Source organism: Lepidochelys kempii, chromosome 17 (genome assembly GCF_965140285.1).
Source record: "Lepidochelys kempii isolate rLepKem1 chromosome 17, rLepKem1.hap1, whole genome shotgun sequence".
Classification (NCBI taxonomy): Eukaryota; Metazoa; Chordata; order Testudines; family Cheloniidae; genus Lepidochelys; species Lepidochelys kempii.
The window spans coordinates 2,435,619-2,453,891 of record NC_136396.1 but is presented as its reverse complement, the minus strand read 5'-3'; the positions used below and the strand labels follow the sequence as shown (position 1 = coordinate 2,453,891).

At 68.6% G+C, this 18,273-nt stretch overlaps 1 protein-coding gene across 3 annotated transcripts; it reads left to right on the top strand.

Moving 5' to 3' along the window:
- The first annotated feature begins 471 nt into the window (after window positions 1-471).
- CORO6 (coronin 6) lies at window positions 472-18,246 on the top strand. 3 transcript variants are annotated; one of them, XM_073315239.2, is made up of 12 exons: window positions 472-626; window positions 4,203-4,402; window positions 8,342-8,464; window positions 9,998-10,127; window positions 10,208-10,389; window positions 11,230-11,349; window positions 11,971-12,090; window positions 13,226-13,330; window positions 13,759-13,904; window positions 14,295-14,352; window positions 17,103-17,330; window positions 18,019-18,246. In XM_073315239.2, exons 2-12 carry the CDS (start codon window positions 4,205-4,207, stop codon window positions 18,139-18,141), a joined length of 1,533 nt encoding a protein of 510 aa, XP_073171340.2. In that variant the 5' UTR covers window positions 472-626; window positions 4,203-4,204; the 3' UTR covers window positions 18,142-18,246. The 3 variants fall into 3 exon arrangements, with proteins under 3 accessions (XP_073171340.2, XP_073171342.2, XP_073171341.2); XM_073315241.2 differs by lacking the exon at window positions 11,230-11,349; XM_073315240.2 differs by lacking the exon at window positions 11,971-12,090 and having other exon boundaries at window positions 476-626.
- Window positions 18,247-18,273: the final 27 nt, after the last annotated feature.

Sequence of the window (18,273 nt, the reverse complement as noted above, 5' to 3'; positions counted from 1 at the left end):
TGGAGGGGGGAGCCCTTTCCCTGGGGCTCGGTGGGGGAGCCCTTTCCCTGGGGCTGGGGGGGCTCGGGGGGGAGCTGGAGGGGGGAGCCCTTTCCCTGGGGCTCGGTGGGGAGCAGCCCTTTCCCTGGGGCTGGGGGGGCTCGGGGGGGGGAGCTGGAGGGGGGAGCCCTTTCCCTGGGGCTCGGTGGGGGAGCCCTTTCCCTGGGGCTGGGGGGGCTCGGGGGGGGAGCTGGAGGGGGGAGCCCTTTCCCTGGGGCTGGGGGGGCTCGGGGGGGGAGCTGGAGGGGGGAGCCCTTTCCCTGGGGCTGGGGGGGCTCGGGGGGGAGCTGGAGGGGGGAGCCCTTTCCCTGGGGCTCGGTGGGGAGCAGCCCTTTCCCTGGGGCAGCAGCTGGTGCCCAGCCGGCCCCTCCCCGCCGGGGCTCTGCCCGGCCCCCCCGCGCCAGCCCCGCAGCTGTCGGCTCCCCGAGCCCGGCCGCACGTGGCTGGCAGCAGCTGCCGCGGGCTGGGCCGGCTGGAGCCGCACGAAGCGCTTCGTCCATTTCCGCCCGGAGCCCGAGACGAGCCGCCCCGGCGGGCTGCAGCCGAGCTCGCCCCGCACGGCCCCGCACCGCGCCGCCCCGGAGCAGGTGAGAGGGGCCCCGGCCCGCGCCCGCCCCATGGGGCCGGGCAGCTGCTGCTGGGCTGGGGGTGGGGGGGGCTGCCAGCCGGTACCCGGGCAGCCCGGCTGGGTGGGGGGGCTCGGCCCGGCCCGGCCCGGCCCGGCTCGGCCCGGCTCGCGGGGTCCCCGTGCGGACGGTCCGGGGCCCCCCCCGCAGGCCCGGGCTGGCGGAGACGTGTCTATATTAGGACAGTGACCCTGGCTCGTCCCCCGCCGCAGCGTCTCCTCCTCCAGCTGCTGCGGTGTCCGGGCTGAGCGGGGCCCGCAGAGGGTCCCCGGGGCGCGGGGAGGGCGCGGGACCCCGGGCTGCGGAGCTGCCCAGGGCCCCTTTCCTGGGGGCAGGCGGGGCTTTGCCGTCGGGACTGAACTGGGAGCAGGGCAGATAATCACCGACGTGCCCCCCCCATCCTGCCGGGCCCCGCGGGGGCGGGCGCAGGAGGTGCCGTGTGTGGTGGGGATGCCAGGGGCGCAGGGCTGGCGGGGGGGTGGCTGGTGCTGGGACTGTGCCCCCCCCCAGCGGTGTCTGTAGGATGTCGGCGCGTGGGCAGGCGCGGCCCCCGGGTGCCATGCGGCCGGTGTGGCCCTTGGGTCCTGTGCTCGGTGCGGAGGGAGGGAGGCTGGCTGGGCTGCGAGCTGGGGGTGACCCCAGAGTCCCGCACGCTGCACTGGGGGGGGCAGAGCAGAGCCCCCCCCCCAGCTCTGCAGCCCCAGCCTTGCGTAGGGTGAGGTGCCCCTTCAGCCTAGGTCCGGGGGGGCCGAGCCTGGGGTAAAGATGGGCATGATTCCCCCTGGCCCAGGCCTGTGCAGGCCACTCGCCCCAGTGCTGACAGGAGAATGAATGAACCGCTGGGCCAAAGGGCACGTGCAGCTGGGACCTGGGTTTAATTCCTGGCCCTGCCACTGGCCTGATGGGTGACCCTGGGCAAGTCGCGTCCCTTCCCTTGCCTCAGTTTCCCCACCTGCGAAGTGGGGGCGACGTGGGGCAACGCGCGGCACTAGGAGCTTGCGGAAGGCTGAGCGTTCGTTATCTGGTCTAACATGGCTCAGCGTCCCTGGGAGGTTTATTCCTCTGGGCACTGAGTGGAGTGCAGGGGATGGGAAGGGGGCCAGGCAGAGAGCCCCAGCGCAGCGTGACAGGCCAGGGGCTGAGAGCAATGTCCGATTTCATGGCTGCCCCTAGCCCGGGGTTCGGCCGGCTGCATGGATTAGTCTTGGCGGAGAACATCAGCCCCCCAGAGGAAGCAGCGTTCAGGGGGGCAGGTGGATGGACACTGCCCCGTGTGGGGCCATGCTGGACTGGGTATGCCAGCTTCCCACGGAGCCCAGCAACAGCCTGGCAGCAGATGGCTTCCAGGGAATCCTGGTTCCCTCCTTCCCTCGGGGATGGGATGTGGCTAAGCAGCCAGGCCTGGCAAAGCCATGGCAGGCCATGAGGAGGGCCAGGCGGGCGAGCACGCTGGCACGCCAAGGCAGACTCACGCAGAAAGACCACCCCTTAGGTTGCCCTCCCCCCGTTTTGTACCATCTTCTGCCCTTGGCAGTCCCTGTTGTGTTTGGTTACGTGGCGGTCGCACCCAGAGACCGCCTGTGCCAGGCGCGGTACGAACACAGCCCAGACAGCTTACAGGCGAGTGGCCACCTTCCCAGCCCTTTCAGCCCCCCACCATGGGAGCCAGTGGCCCCTGTAGCCCCAGGCCACTGCATATCTCAGGTGCCCCCTGCCCTGCTCTGCAGGGCTCACCCTCATCACCACAGTGTCCGAGCGCTGTCCAGTGACAGCCCGTGGTTCCTTCTTTCTCTTCTTCTCCCCAGGGAGAGAGCTGTGTGAGCGGTGGAGCAGCCTGTTCCTCCCCTCCAGTACGGCCCCCCTGCTCTGGGTTTGTGTCAGAGAAGGCCGGTGGGAGCAGGGCCCCTGGGGAGGTTTGGGGTGGCCCTGAGTTCCTGGGGGGTTGTTCCGCGGTCTGGGACCGGCCCCACAGGACGCTCTGTTTGCTGCCCAGCCGGGGTCTGCCCCGGTGGTAGAAAGTTCCACGGGCCCGAGGGCTGGAGTTACGGACCTCAGTGCCCAGCCCGGAGCCGTAGGCCCTTCTAGGTACGCTGAGCCCAGGCCGCGGAGCACCTCGAAATCGGGCCCGAGACCCTGCCCTTAACTCTCTTCTACGGGAGGCCAGTTATAGGGGCCAGCCTCTACTTTTCCCCACGGGTGCTCCACCCTGAGGCCCTGCCCCCACTCCACCCCTTCCTCCAAGGCCCCACCCTTGTTCCACCTCTTCCCTCCCCCTCAGTCCTGCCCTCACTCCTTTCCCTCCCCGAGGCCCTCACCCGCTCGCTCCTCTCCGCCCTCCCCCAAGTCCGGCTGGTGGGTGCTGAGCACCCAGTACTTTGTTTCCTTGGGTGCTCCAGCCCTGAGGAGGCCAGCGCAGGACCATGCGCTTGCAGCAGCTGGTGTTGCTGAGGAGACATGCTGCCTTCCAACACCACGGTGCTGCTGACGCTTCCCACCAGGGGGCAGCGTTGGGGACCCCCAGGGAATGGCTCGGGGGGCAGCATTGTCACTTTCACAGTTGCCAGGATGGCGGTGATGCTCTGCGGCTGCATCCACCCAGACAAGGGAGGCCCCCCCCCGGCCATGTCCCTGGGCTTTTCGGACGAGAACTCTTGGGGTGGGAAACCATCTACCCACCACTCACATGCAGCCACCTCTGAAGGCTAATGTGGTGGCTGTTTAATGCCTACACAGCAATGCTGCCAGCAGTTTGGGGAAGGAAGGGATGCAAAATCTCTGATCCAACAGGCTGTGGGGGGCCTGGTGGTAGGGAGTCTGAATGGAATTGCCTGACCAGGACTGGGGTATGGTCAGGGCAGTGGCCGTGGGACCATGGGGGCGATGGGCTGACCCAGGGCAGTAGGGATCCAGAGCCCTGTAGGCCCATGGGGCTGCACCTGCTCTCTGGGCTGGGCTCCGTCCCTCCGCTCTGTCCTAGGAGAGAGGATGGGGTCAGGGGAAGCAGAGCTCCGCAAGCCTGAGGAGGGATGCTCCCTGCTCCCTTTTGCCTGGCTCCCCAGCATCTCTCTCAGTTCCAGGTGTTGCCTCTGCTGGTCTTCTAATGGAGGCGCGGTGCTGCAGCTAAGGGTTCTTGCAGAGCTCCTGCTGCAGCTGGGATGGGGGGCTGGCACTTTGGGAACTCCCTGCTGCAGGCTGCCTCCCAGCACCTGCTCTGTGGGGTGGGCCCTGGCATGGGGCACAGACACCAAGCAGCCTCTTCACCGCGCTCACTTGCTGTCACCAGCCAGATCCTCTGAGGTGCCTGGGGAGGGGAGAGGTTGGAATCCACATTCAGAGAGAGCTCCTCTCATGGGCCCCCAATCAGCTCCCCTGCTAGTCCGGCCCTGGGCTCCCCCACAGCTCTGCTGGGCTGGAGCCCGCAGGGGCCTGCTGTGTCCTGGGGACTCGAGGCCGGTGGATGGCTGGGGAGGCCAGGCAGGGAGAGGAGTGATGGTGCTGGGGGCCTGCTCCCTCGCTGATCCCCTCATCTCCCGCCAGCCATGAGCCGCAGGGTGGTACGCCAGAGTAAGTTCCGGCACGTCTTCGGGCAGCCGGTGAAGGCCGACCAGATGTACGAGGACATCCGGGTGTCCAAGGTGACATGGGACAGCTCCTTCTGCGCTGTCAACCCCAAGTTCGTGGCCATCATCGTGGAGTCTGGCGGCGGAGGGGCCTTCATGGTGCTGCCCTTGGCCAAGGTGAGTGAGTGGCTGGTGTGGCCAGGCCAGGAGTGGGCAGGGGGTGGGCTCACCCGGCGGCTTGCTGGGCTCCCCGCAGTGGGGCGCTGGTGGAAAAGGCTGGGTGCTGTGTAATGCTCCGGGCTGCTGGGGGGAGGGGCACGGCAGCCGCCAGGGCCCGTGGGGGGCAGGCCGGGGGGGCTGCCCCAGGCGGGACGTGTTTCCTGTGCAGAGCCCCAGCCTGCGTGGTGGCCCCTGGCTGGCAGAGCCAAGCAGCAGCAGCAGGGCAGGGAGAAGGGAGCGGTGAGTTCCCTCTCTGCATGGCAGCCGGGCTCGTGAGTCCAGCTGGCCTGGCTGGGGGCGGTGCCGGGTTTGGGGGGCATCTGCCAGCCCCTCCCCCAGGCCGGCACGCGGGAGCAGCTGCCAGGCCTTTGTTGCAGTCTCGGGCCTGGAGCTGGGAGCATCCTTGCGCGTCGCCATGGCGATGGGGCTGGGTTGGTCTGAGTCCCCATCGTGGGCTGCCCGCTTCTCCGGCCGTCCTGCCCTGGCCTCCCCCAAGCGCTGGCACGGGGCAGCCGGCCGGGCGGGGAGCTGGGCAGGCTCAGGAAACTTGGTGACTCCTGGACCCTGTCCCGGGGGCCTGGGGCTGTGGGGCCATGGCCGGGAGAGCACAGCCCAGCTCCCAGCCCCACGTTGCCAGGACTGGGCCGGGTTGATGGGCCGTGTGTGGGGCTCGTTAGGGGCCCACAGCAGAGCCTGGCTGTGGGGTTTTCTCTACGCGGCCCGTGGGTGGGTTCTACCCTCACCCCTGTGGCACGAGCTCGCAGGCAGAGGGGAGTTAGCAACTGGGCACCTGGCTCTGATGCTGGGGACAGCCTGGCCACGCTGCCCGAGGGCAGCTCCTTTCAGGCAGCAGCTGCCGCAAGCGGGGTTTGTTAGCGAGGGAACCCCCCGCCTCCCCACAGCACATGGGGCAGCTCTCGAGGAGCCAGCGGGCAGGAGCTGCCATGCTGTGGGGCGCCTGTAGGTCCCCTCCAAGAGCACGGTGCCCTTTCCCAGCCAGCCACTCTGAACCCCTCGTGCCTTGCCGGTGGGCTCGGGCCCCGCACCTCTGGGTGCAGACTCAGCCGTTGGAGAGTGACTGGCCCTGGCAGGGCATGCTGCCCCGGGGGCGTGAATGGGCGCTGGAGTGGGTAGCAGCAGGAGGGCTGGGTGACTGGCACACAGCGCCAGGGGCTGCTCAGGGAATCCATCAGGGCTCTGGGGACTGGCTTGTTCTGCAGCTGTAGAGGGAGGTGTGTGTGACCTGCCCTGGGAGGGGGGTGCCTCCCGCCCCAGGGTCCGAAAGCTCCATGGCTCTCGTAGCCAGCCCCGGTTCGGGCACCACGAGCGAGCAGGCAGGAGCTGCCGGTGAGTCAAGAGGGCTGGGGAGGTGCATCCCGTGCTGCCTTCCTCCTGGGGGGTTGGGGGGAGCAGCCCGGAAGCCTGGCTGGGAGACAGGAGGAGGAGCAGAGAGGGTGGGGCAGGACTTTGGGCCCCCTGCCCAGCTCCTGCTAGCCCTCGAGCAATGCTGGGGGCAGCCAGACTGCAACAGGGCCTGTCAGTGGGGCAGGTGGGTGACCTACTGCTGGGAGTGGGCATCGGGCTAAGCAGCGGGGCTATAGAACGGGGCCCAATCCTGCCCTGGCCCTGAGCGTCGGGGTCTGTCCCAGCAGTTCTGGGATATTTTACTCTGGTAAGATCATTGTCCTGCTCCTGCTGCCCCCCGCCTCCCCGGGCTACAAGCTTCTCTCAGCTCCTGGGCTCTGGCCATCATCCTCTCTCACTCCATCCTGTCTGGTCCCCAGCACTGCCCCATCCACCTGCCTGTCCCCTGCCTCTGGGCCCACTCCCCTCCGCCCCCTCCTGTGCTCACCAGCCTTTCTGGGCATTGGGGATTCCATTCACCAGCACCCGCAGGTCGTGACCTTGACCGGGCTCCCCCCACCCACGCCGGGCTGCCCGTGGCCAGGCGGGCTCCGGGCAGAGATGGATTGGAGCAGTTGTCCGGCGCGGGGAGGCTGTGCTCACAATAACGTGTGACTCATACCAGGAACAATCGAGCGGACAGCAGGAAACCACGGGGTCACTCTTTCCACAGCTCGAGTTTCCAGCTGGACAGCGCTGCCCTGGTGTGTGCAGCTCACTGGCCAGGGGAGGGGCTGGGGCTGTGCCCTACAGCAGAGGGGGGGCACAGGAAGGGGCAGGTGGGTCAGAGCCTGCTTGTGGGGGGCTCCTTCCTAAGGCTTAGTGAGGGGACAGGACATGGTGAGTCAGTGCCAGAGCTGGGCTTAGAACCCAGGAGTCCTGAGTCCAAACCTCCGCCCGCTCTGACCGGAGAAGACACTGTAGGGCTGTTCCATGGGAGGAGGTGTGGCCTGCTGGGGACTGTCAGTCCAGACCTCTGGGTACCATTTCCAGTTCTGCTACTGACTCACTGCAGGGCCTTGGGGAAGACCTGTCCCCTGCCTCGTGCCTCAGTTTCCCCTCTGTGCAGTGGGAGTGATGCTGCTTCAAGCAGCGCTCTGAGATCTGCGGGCTGAGAAGGAGCTGTGGCCAGGCAAGATGGGGGCTGGCTCTGAGTGACAAACCTGGGCCTGCCCTGTGGGAGCTGGGTGCCCCTGTCTGCCTGGGGTCAGTGCCAGGGGGCGAGGGAATTGGGGGTCGGTGAGTGTATAGGAGATGCTAGGGGAGGGCCCTGCAGGTCTCCCCCTCCCCCGCACAGAGGGTGATGTTACTGACCCAGTGCAGCTTGGCTGGCTGGCAGGAGGGGCGCTGGGGAGCTGGGGTGGGGTCCTTGGCTTTTTTGGAGCATGCATGAGAGCCTCTCCCAGCTAGGCGCCTGCACCCACCCCAGGCCCTGGTGGGAGAGAGCCTGAGAGAGGATGGCACAGGGGTGTGTGTCAAATTGACCCCACCCCCTCCTGCCCGCACGTTCTGCTGGCACGGCGGGGAGCAGCTCCGCCGACGCTCTCGGGGTCATGTGACGTCAGAGCTGCTGGGGCCGGATCCATTCACTCTGCCTAGGCCGGAGCGATTTGGACTCTGCGGAGTGGCACTCCGCTGCCCGCCTCTCCAGGGCCCTGTGTCCCCTCTCCGCCCTGCTCCTGCCACGGGGTGACTGGCACTGGGGTGAGGCTGGCCCGGGACTAGACCCCGCCCGCCCTCGTGCGCCCATCGCCATCTCCCCACGCTCTGCCCGGTCCCTGCATGTGAGCGGGCGCGGGGCTGAGAAGGGGACCCAGGAGTCCTGCCTCCCAGTGTGGTCTCTGCCCAGTGCCCATGCCACCCGCTAGCTGCTCCCCAGGGAGGTAGGGCCTGGGGTGTGTGTCAGACGCTCCTGCTGACAGCAGTTGTCTAGAGTCAACTGGGCACTGCGGGAGGGAAGCCAGAGGGGTGCAGGGCACTGCCGGTCTCAGCCTGCCCGGGGGTGAGCCCTCCTTGTGCTCTGCCTGGCCCTGGGGAAGAGGGAGACTCAGGCTGCGGGGCCCAGCCAGGCCCTGGCCCCTCTGCTGAGGGCGCTACCAGGGAGGGGTGGTTAGTGCCGAGGACACTAGTCGTGTGGGGATGTGGGCACCTGTCCCACTGGGATCTGTGTTGACACCCCCCACCCCACTGGAGCCCCCCTCCCCTCGGCGAGTCCAGGAGCCGGCCCAGGGCATGGTGAGGGGGCCAAGGTACTGCAGCCGGTATCCTGGCATGGGGAGGAGGCTGTGCTCCGCCCACCCGCCGTCAGGTCCCTCTGCCCAGCGCTGGCTGCCCATAGACGTGGCCCCAGGTACCGGCAGCTGGGGGGCCGGGAAGCTCGGTGCTCCTCACAGGCGGGGCAGAGCGCGATGGGGCACTGGCTGTGGGGCAGGGGCGGGAGGCACAGGGCGCTGCCAGCTGGCCCCAGCTCACTGCCCTGCCTGTGTGTTCCAGACAGGGCGCGTGGATAAGAACCATCCTTTGGTGACTGGGCACACGGCACCCGTGCTGGACATCGACTGGTGCCCTCACAATGACAACGTCATCGCCAGTGCCTCCGAGGACACCACGGTCATGGTATGGGGGCCGGGGGCTGAGCTCAGGGCCTCTCACGGGGTAGGGGCCTTGGGGGGAAATGGGGAGCATGGGCTGCGGGGACGGTACTGGAGGGGAGGGGAGGGTGCTGTGGGGGGTGACAAGGTTGGTTTCGGGGGCTGAGGGGTGAATGCATTGGAGAGTTGCTGCAGAAATGTGCATGTGAGGCTGCTGCCGTGGGGGGGCTGCATTGGGGGCCAGGTGGCTGGGGGGGCTGCAGAAAGGGGGGTTGGGGGGCTGCAGCGAGGGCCAGGTGGCTGGGAGAGGCTGCAGCAAGGGCCAGGTGGCTGGGTGGGGCTGCAGCAAGGAGGGCTGGGGGCCTGCAGCGAGGGCCAGGTGGCTGGGGGGGCTGCAGCAAGGAGGGCTGGGGGCCTGCAGCGAGGGCCAGGTGGGTGGGTGGGGCTGCAGCAAGGGGGGCTGGGGGGCTGCAGCGAGGGCCAGGTGGCTGGGAGGGGCTGCAGCAAGGGGGGCTGGGGGGCTGCAGCGAGGGCCAGGTGGCTGGAGGGGCCGCAGCGAGGGGGGCTGGGGGGCTGCAGCGAGGGCCAGGTGGCTGGAGGGGCCGCGGTGAGGGGGGCTGGGGGGCTGCAGTGGGGCCAGGTGGCTGGGGGGGCTGCAGCAAGGGGGGCTGGGGGGCTGCATTGGGGGCCAGATGGCTGGGGGGGCTGCAACAAGGGGGGATGGGGGGCTGCAGTGGGGCCAGGTGGCTGGGGGGGCAGTGCTCTGGCTCAGCGCTGTTCCTTTTGAAATCACTGGAAGTGTGGGGGCTATTTTTAGTCAGGTGGCACGTGGCTGGCTGGTGCCTGCCGGTGTGGGGGATGCGGCGCTCCCTGCCTGACTCAGCACCTAAGAATAGCCACATGGGAGGCCGTGCTGGGGCAGGGAGAAGATCCGGGGGGGGGCCAGTGCAGCACCCGCTGCTTGGGGGGCTGTGGCTCCCCCTTGTCTCTAGCAGGCGGCCGCGGGGGTGGCAGAAGACCTCCTAGTGCAGCCAGCCGTTCCTGGGGGCGTCTGGTTGCACGGGGGTGGCAGGGGCAGCCGGAAATGGGAGACCCACGGGCTCCTCAGACAGGCCAGGCTGGGATCCAGCCCTTGTCGCCCCAACACCCCAGGGCAATGCTAGTGAGGGGCTGTCCCTGGGGGGCCTGCCCCCGCTGCAGTGTGCAGCAAGGCCGGTCCCTGGTTTCCTACCCCATGTGCTCCTGTTCCCTTTCACAGCGAGGGAGGGAGGGGGAGGACGACGGGCAGGTTGTGGGGGCCCCAGGCCAGTGTCTTTAGGGGCCCGGAGAGCCTCAGGCATGGTTCCCTCTCTCCACAGCTGCCCGGGGCAGGGTGACATGCCAGAGGATTAAGGGAGAAGTTAATTGGCTCTGGGGCTCTTAGCCGCTTACAGCTCCTGAGCCCATAAATGTCATAGCGTCGTTGACCCCGCAGGCCCCTGGGTGCCCCTCCCCGCACCTGGCTCTGACCCCCGCGGAGAGGGCAGCCTCACCGCCACTCACTCTCCCTGCTCCCCAGGTCTGGCAGATCCCCGACTACGTGCCCACGCGGAACATCACGGAGCCCATCGTCACACTGGAGGGGCACTCCAAGAGAGTGGGCATCATCACGTGGCACCCCACGGCTCGCAATGTGCTGCTCAGCGCAGGTAAGGCCCCCAGGGTGCCCGGGCTGCAGCCCTCGGGCTGGGCGCAGCCCCCAAGTGACGCCCGTCCCGCCCGTCCCCAGGCGGAGACAACCTGCTGATCCTGTGGGACGTGGGCACGGGCGAGGTGCTGCTGACGCTGGACGACATGCACGGCGACCTCATCTACAACGTGGGCTGGAACCGCACCGGCAGCCTGCTCGTCACCACCTGCAAGGACAAGCACGTGCGCATCATCGACCCCCGCAAGCAGCAGGTGGTGACGGTGAGTCCTCAGCACCCCCGGGCAGCGGGCATGGAGCCGGGCAGCGGGCATGGAGCCGGGCCCCTCGCACGCTGCTGCTGCTGGGAGCAACACCGTGTCCGTGGGGCGCCCCACGCTCTGAGCAACCTGTGCCTCTCCCCTCCTTGCCCGCCCCACGTGTTCTCCTCTGGGAGCTGGAGCCGGCCTGCTGTCCTGGTGTCTCAGCTTCCCCCCTCAGCGCCCCTCTCCCCAGGGGAGCATGGCTGTGCCGTGCAGTTACTCCATGTCCCAGCAGGCTGGCTCCACGCCTTGCCCACAGCTCCCTCCCTCCCTCGGCGCTGAGTGCTAACGCCCAGCTGTGCCCGCCTGTAACCGTGCATGGCACCAGCTCTGCATGATCGCACCCAGGCCCTGCACAGCCGGAGCACTGGCCCTGAGCCCCATGGCCGAGGGCATCTTGGACCGGCTGGTCTCGGGGCTCAAGAGCAGGGCACCAGCTCCCGGCTGCTACGGGCTGATGACTTGCAGGGGGCAGGATGGATACCCACAGCTGGCAGGCTCAGCCCAGAGGCAGAGCACGGAGACCCCTCTTGTCGTAGAGGGCAGGACCAGGTGGTAAAGATCCCCCTGCCACTGCCTTGTCCGTGCCCTCTGTGGGGATTAGAGCCCATCCAGTCCTGCCACCCCAGCAGGACCCACTGCCCAGCTCATGGCTGGGGTTTGTTCAGTGTCTGCTCCATTTGGGCTGAGGGGGTGGGGGGGAAGGCCGTGCCACGCTCCCTGCATGCGGGGGCTCACCTCGGACTAACAGCTTGGTGTGTGCCTGTGTTTTGGTTGTAACCCTCTAACCGCCGGTGCCAGGAGAAAGTCAAGCCGCATGAAGGTGCCCGCCCCATCAGAGCCATCTTCATGGCCGATGGCAAGATCTTCACCACAGGCTTCAGCAAGATGAGTGAGCGGCAGCTGGCGCTCTGGGACCTGGTAGGAGAAGGCGATTGCTGCGCGCCCCAGGCCTTGCCCGCCGCTCTTGTCTAGCGTGCCTGTCGGGGCGGCGAGCCGGTGCTCTGCCAGCGAGTGTCTGTGCGTGGTGGAGACAGCTCGGCACGGAGCCTGGGACCCGTTGCTCAGCGTGACAGAGGGAGGCCTTGGCTGGTGTGAACAGGAAATGCCCCAAGCTCCCCCGGGGGGCTCCCCGGTGCCTTAGAAACTGCACCCCGCTCCGGGCCTTGGCCCCATTTCAAATGGTCCAGGCCCTGCAGGGACAGCCCCAGATGCTGCAGTGCTGGGGAGGGCTAGAATGAGAGGGGGGCTCAGAGCAGGGGAGTGGGGTCTGATGGTCAGAGGAGAGGGTGCTAGGTCTCTGGACTCCTGGGTTCTATTTCTGTGGCCGGGGCCGACTCCCTTGCCAGCTCTGCTACAGCGCACCCTAGTGGCTGGGGTAAAGGGGCTGTCCCTGCTGGACACTGCACCGCAGCCTGCCTCTGGTCCTGCTGGGCGTGGGCTCCCCATGCACCGCGCCTGGCTCTCTCTCGCCCCCGCGCTGCGGTCCCAAGGGCGGCGGAGCTGGGCCCCCCCCGGTAACACGCTGCCTGTCTTCCCCAGGAGAGGTTTGCCCCCCACGAAGGAATGAGGCCCATGCGGGCTGTCTTCACGCGGGAAGGACACATCTTTACCACGGGCTTTACCCGCATGAGTCAGCGGGAGCTGGGCTTGTGGGACCCGGTAACACGGCTGCATGGGATGCTCGTCCGGGACTTGGGCATCATCGCCCCGCACACGCATGCCCTATGCTGCCCCGTGGGCAGTGCCCACGCCCCAGAGCCATGGCAGCTGGCCTCTGCGCGCGGGGCAGGAGGGGGCAGGAGGCCCGTTCTCTGCAGGACGGAGGGGGCTAGTCATTAACCCTGTGAGTGCCACACCTGGGACTCAGTGTGGGCAGAGCTCAGGGCCTGCCACGGGTAAGGTTCCTGCATCCCCTGTCAGCGGCCTTCTGGGTTCCCGGGGGAGGGGCTGGCTCCCCCCGTCCCACCCCCACACTGAGCCCTCCCGGCAGATTGGTTTCAGCAGCTGGCAGCTCTGCTCAGGGCAGGCCCAGCTCTTCCGCAAGGCCAGGGGTCAGAGCTGTGGGGTGGGGGACGCAAACCCGGGGGCCTTGGCAGGCAGCAGGGCTGCTCCGAGTGCCAGGGGGCCCGTGGCGGCGGGGGAGGATGCTCATCGGGCGGCATCCGTTTGGAGCAGGGCACCATGCCCCCAAGTCATGGGCGCGGCTGTCCCATCAGGATGATGCCAACTTCCCAGGGCTTGGAGTGATGTGAATTTGCATGGGATGGGGGGAGAGTGGAGGGGCCTAGAACTGCAGTGCATGCTGGGAGTGTGAGGGCACGACTGTCCAGGCGTGGGCTGGGGGGCAGATGCTCCTGGGAGGCGGGTGAGCAGAGACGGCTTGGTCAGGCCAGGGGTCGGGGCACAGATGCTCTGGGGCAGGGGAGGGAGGGCAGGGCCTGTCCTGTGGGGCACTGGGCTGCCCTGCTGCTGTGGAGGGGGGCACTGGGACACAGCTCTGTGGGGCAGGGCCGAGGGGCAGGAGGGTGAATAGCAGAGGCAGGCCAGGGAGGGCAGAGCGGGCTGGCCCCAATGCTGGCTGGCCCCACTGGCTGCCCTCTTTCATGGCTGGGGAGAGATGAAGGGAGAACCGAGCCAGCACCCAAGAGTCAGAGCTGTCCCCTGCTTGGTGCCAGGGGCCCGAAGGGGGTGGGCCTGTCCTGGGCCTGGGTCACTAACGTGGTGTGTGTGTGCGTGGCTAACCAGCTCGGGCCGCCCTGTCCCCCTCTCACCCGCGCTCCCTCCGCCCCTGCAGAAGAACTTCGAGGAGCCGATTGCGCTGCAGGAGATGGACACCAGCAATGGGGTGCTGCTCCCCTTCTATGACCCCGACTCCAGCATCGTCTACCTGTGCGGCAAGGTAATACTGCACCAGGCTGGGCCCTGACACAGCCCGGTGCCCTGAGTGGCCGGGGGTTGGGGCGGGATCCCGGGGGGGGGTTGGGGGCGGGATCCCGGTGCCCCGAGGGGCCGGGGAGGGGTTTGGGGGCAGGGATCCCGGTGCCCTGAGTGGCAGGGGGCGGGATCCCAATGGCTGGGAGGGGTTGGGGGCGGGATCCGGTGCCCCGAGTGGCGGGGGGGGGGGTTGGGGGCGGGATCCCGGTGCCCCGAGTGGCGGGGGGGGGGGTTGGGGGCGGGATCGGGGCGCGTACCCTGGGCAGATCCCGCACCCAGTGCGCTGCAGCACGCAGGGCATTACCCTCCCCGGCGCCATCGGGTCCCTTTTCCTCCCCTTGCGGCTGAGCCCCCTCTCCGAGTGCTGATGCCCCCGCCTGTGCCCGCTCACAGGGCGACAGTAGCATCCGCTACTTCGAGATCACGGCCGAGGCGCCCTACGTGCACTATCTGAGTACCTACAGCAGCAAGGAGCCGCAGCGCGGCATGGGCTTCATGCCCAAGCGGGGCCTGGACGTCAGCAAGTGCGAGATTGCCAGGTGAGGGGGTGCCGGGCACGGCTTGCCCTAGCCCCCATGGCATGTGGGGCTGCCGGGGCCCAGACACCCCTGTAGCTACTGCCCACAAGTCCTTGGATCCCTCCCACAGGCCCAGGGCAGCTCGTGGGGGCCCTCAGCTCCTGGGGGTGCCCATAACCCCGAGGGGCCCTGCTGGCGGGGGTGGGGGCTGGACCATGGCACAGACTTGAGGGAGTGGGTGGTGGGCCTCGCTGTGGGAGGGCCAGTCACTGCTCCCTGCCATGGGGGAGGGGGCTGGGCCTTGGGGGGCTCTGGAGGGGAGGCCGGGCCATTGCAAGGGAGTGGGGGCTGGGCCATGGGAAGGTGAGGGGGTCCAGGCCAGGCCTGTAACCACATGCCCCATTTATCCAGGTTCTTCAAGCTGCACGAGCGGAAGTGCGAGCCCATCGTCATGACAGTGCCGCGGAAGGTGAGTCCTGGGGGAACCCCTGGCCCCAGCCCCTGTTTCCCTGGGGGCTGCGCCCTAGTGGCCGGGACTCCTGGGACATGGGGCTCCTGGGGCCCTGGACTGGGGAAGGGGCAGGGTAGAGGGGAGCTAGGCTATGGGGCGGGGTAGATGGGGCGCAGGGAGGGGCAGGGAAAATGTGGCGCTAGGCTATGGGGCAGGGCAGGTAGATGGGGCGCAGGGAGGAGTGGGATAGCTGTGTCGCTAGGCTATGGGGCGGATCGAGGAGGTGCAGGCAGGGCAGGGTAGCTGTGCCATTAGGCCGTGGGGCAGGGTAGATGGGGCGCAGGGAGGGCAGGGTAGCTGTGGGGGAGGGTAAATGGGGCACACGGAGGGCAGCGTAGCTGTGGGGCAGGGTAGATGGGGCGCAGGGAGGGCAGGGTAGCTGTGGCGCTAGGCTGTGGGCCGGGGTAGATGGGGCGCAGGCAGGGCGGGGTAGCTGGGGCGTTAGGCCGTGGGGCAGGGTAGATGGGGCACAGGGAGAGCAGGGTAGCTCTGGCGCTAGGCTGTGGGGCCTGGTCGAGGGGGAGCAGGCAGGGTAGGGTAGCTGTGGCGTTAGGCCGTGGGGCAGGGTAGGTGGGGCACAAGGAGGGCAGAGTAGCTGTGGGGCAGGATAGGTGGGGCACAGGGAGGGCAGGGTAGCTGTGGGGCAGGGTAGATGAGGCGCAGGGAGGGCAGGGTAGCTCTGGCGCTAGGCTGTGGGGCGGGGTCGAGGGGGCGCAGGCAGGGCAGGGTAACTGTGGTGTTAGTCTGTGGGGCAGGATAGGTGGGGCGCAGGGAGGGCAGGGTAGCTGGGGCGTTAGGCCGTGGGGCAGGGTAGGTGGGGCGCAGGGAGGGGCAGGGTAGCTGTGGGGCAGGGTAGGTGGGGCGCAGGGAGGGCAGGGTAGCTGTGGGGCAGGGTAGGTGGGGCACAGGGAGGGCAGGGTAGCTGTGGGGCAGGGTAGATGGGGCGCAGGGAGGGCAGGGTAGCTGTGGCGCTAGGCTGTGGGCCGGGGTCGAGGGGACGCAGGCAGGGCAGGGTAGCTGTGGCGTTAGGCCGTGGGGCAGGGTAGGTGGGGCACAGGGAGGGCAGGGTAGCTCTGGCGCTAGGCCGTGGGGCAGGGTAGGTGGGGCACAGGGAGGGCAGGGTAGCTCTGGCGCTAGGCCATGGGGCAGGGTAGGTGGGGCGCGGGAGGGCAGGGTAGCTGTGGCGTTAGGCCGTGGGGCAGGGTAGGTGGGGCACAGGGAGGGCAGGGTAGCTGTGGGGCAGGGTAGGTGGGGCGCAGGGAGGGCAGGGTAGGTGGGGCACAGGGAGGGCAGGGTAGCTGTGGGGCAGGGTAGGTGGGGCGCAGGGAGGGCAGGGTAGCTGTGGGGCAGGGTAGATGGGGCACAGGGAGGGCAGGGTAGCTGTGGGGCAGGGTAGATGGGGCACAGGCAGGGCAGGGTAGCTCTGGCGCTAGGCTGTGGGGCAGGGTAGGTGGGGCACAGGGAGGGCAGGGTAGCTGTGGGGCAGGGTAGATGGGGCGCAGGGAGGGCAGGGTAGATGGGGGGCAGGGTAGCTGTGGGGCAGGGTAGGTGGGGCGCAGGGAGGGCAGGGTAGCTGTGGGGCAGGGTAGGTGGGGCACAGGGAGGGCAGGGTAGCTGTGGGGCAGGGTAGGTGGGGCGCAGGGAGGGCAGGGTAGATGGGGCGCAGGGAGGGCAGGGTAGCTGTGGGGCACAGGGAGGGCAGGGTAGCTGTGGGGCAGGGTAGGTGGGGTGCAGGGAGGGCAGGGTAGCTGTGGGGCAGGGTAGATGGGGCACAGGGAGGGCAGGGTAGCTCTGGCGCTAGGCTGTGGGGCGGGGTCGAGGGAGGGCAGGGTAGCTGTGGCGTTAGGCCGTGGGGCAGGGTAGGTGGGGCACAGGGAGGGCAGGGTAGCTGTGGGGCAGGGTAGATGGGGCGCAGGGAGGGCAGGGTAGATGGGGCGCAGGGAGGGCAGGGTAGCTGTGGGGCAGGGTAGACGGGGTGCAGGGAGGGCAGGGTAGCTGTGGGGCAGGGTAGGTGGGGCGCAGGGAGGGCAGGGTAGCTGTGGGGCAGGGTAAGTGGGGCACAGGGAGGGCAGGGTAGCTGTGGGGCAGGGTAGGTGGGGCGCAGGGAGGGCAGGGTAGCTGTGGGGCAGGGTAGATGGGGCACAGGGAGGGCAGGGTAGCTCTGGCGCTAGGCTGTGGGGCGGGGTCGAGGGAGGGCAGGGTAGCTGTGGCGTTAGGCCGTGGGGCAGGGTAGGTGGGGCACAGGGAGGGCAGGGTAGCTGTGGGGCAGGGTAGATGGGGCGCAGGGAGGGCAGGGTAGATGGGGCACAGGGAGGGCAGGGTAGCTGTGGGGCAGGGTAGATGGGGTGCAGGGAGGGCAGGGTAGCTGTGGGGCAGGGTAGATGGGGCGCAGGGAGGGCAGGGTAGCTGTGGGGCAGTGTAGATGGGGCGCAGGGAAGCTGTGGGGCAGGGTAGGTGGGGCGCAGGGAGGGCAGGGTAGCTGTGGGGCAGGGTAGGTGGGGCGCAGGGAGGGCAGGGTAGCTGTGGGGCAGGGTAGGTGGGGCGCAGGGAGGGCAGGGTAGCTGTGGGGCAGGGTAGGTGGGGCGCAGGGAGGGCAGGGTAGCTCTGGCGCTAGGCTGTGGGGCGGGGTCGAGGGGGCGCGGGGAGGCAGCCCAAGACCTGGGCGCTCCGTGCCACGGCCCCTCACCGGGCCCCTCCGCTCCCCACAGTCAGACCTGTTCCAGGACGACCTGTACCCCGACACGCCCGGCCCCGAGCCGGCTCTGGAGGCGGCCGAGTGGCTGGCGGGGAAGGACGCGGCGCCCATCCTCGTCTCGCTGCGGGATGGCTACGCGCCTGTCAAGAACCGCGAGCTCAAGGTCACCAGGAAGAACATCCTGGACAAACCTCCCGTGGGGCCGTGCCGCAGCCACTCCACCTGCGACGCCAATTTCTCGGTGAGTGCCCGAGCGCCCCTGCCCTCGGGCCTGCCCACCCCCCGCCAGGCTCACCCGGGACTGCAGGCAGGTGCCCAGCTGCCAGCCTCCCCCAGGGACGCTCCTTCTGACCCCTCCTGGCTCGGGCGGGAGGGGGCAAGGCAGGCCTGGCCCGGGTCCCTTGCACTCGGCTGCTGCAGAGCCAGGCACACACTCGGGCAGCGGGGGGTCTTGGCTTCCCTCTAGCATCTGAACGGCGCAGGGGGATAAGAGTCTACTATAGCTGCTGGCTGCTGCAGTCACTGCTTAAGTCTGGGGCTCAGGTTCCTGCCCTGCCAGGGACCGAGCAGGGGGCAGTTGCACCAGGAGCGTCTCTTCTGCGCTGCGTGGGATGTGACACAGCCGCTGATTCTTGCCTCGTTTAGCTGGATGGGCAGGGGTTTGCCATGGAATTTCTCTTTCGCCTGGTGACGGCCCCTCTCTGGGACCCTCCTTGCCGGAGTGGGGAGCCATGGGGGCACTGCCATGGGCCTGGCAGCTTGGCTTGGGGCTCGGGCGGCTCTGGAGCCCTGGGGAAGGGGCCGCGATGCCCACCTGCGCAGCTCAGATTAGGATGAGATTGTGGTAACTGGCTGGGGGTGGGAGAGAAGGACCGGGGCCCCCCCAGCGGCCCCACCTCTGACCCTTGCCCCTGCTCGTCCCCTTGCAGCGGCCCAGTCTGGAGGATCTGCTGGAGGAGATCCGATCCCTGCGACACACCGTACAAGCGCAGGAGAAGCGCATCTCTGACCTGGAGAACAAACTCTGCAAATTCACCAACGGCACGGCCTAGCGGCCCCTGTGCCATGGCCGTCACGCCGGGCTGGGCGGGCAGGGCGCCAGCCCCCAGCGGACCCAGCCTTACTTAAAGGATTAAAACCAACCCCCCAGAGGAGGAGCTGGGAGACGTGTTTTTTACCCTGGC

Bases quoted from the DNA above. Each gene is read 5' to 3' on its own strand.
- CORO6 (XM_073315239.2), top strand. From the start codon at position 4,205: ATGAGCCGCAGGGTGGTACGCCAGAGTAAGTTCCGGCACGTCTTCGGG. The intron at 4,403-8,341 runs GTGAGTGAGTGG...TGTGTGTTCCAG, and splicing joins TGGTGCTGCCCTTGGCCAAG to ACAGGGCGCGTGGATAAGAA. The intron at 10,390-11,229 runs GTGAGTCCTCAG...CGCCGGTGCCAG, and splicing joins GCAAGCAGCAGGTGGTGACG to GAGAAAGTCAAGCCGCATGA.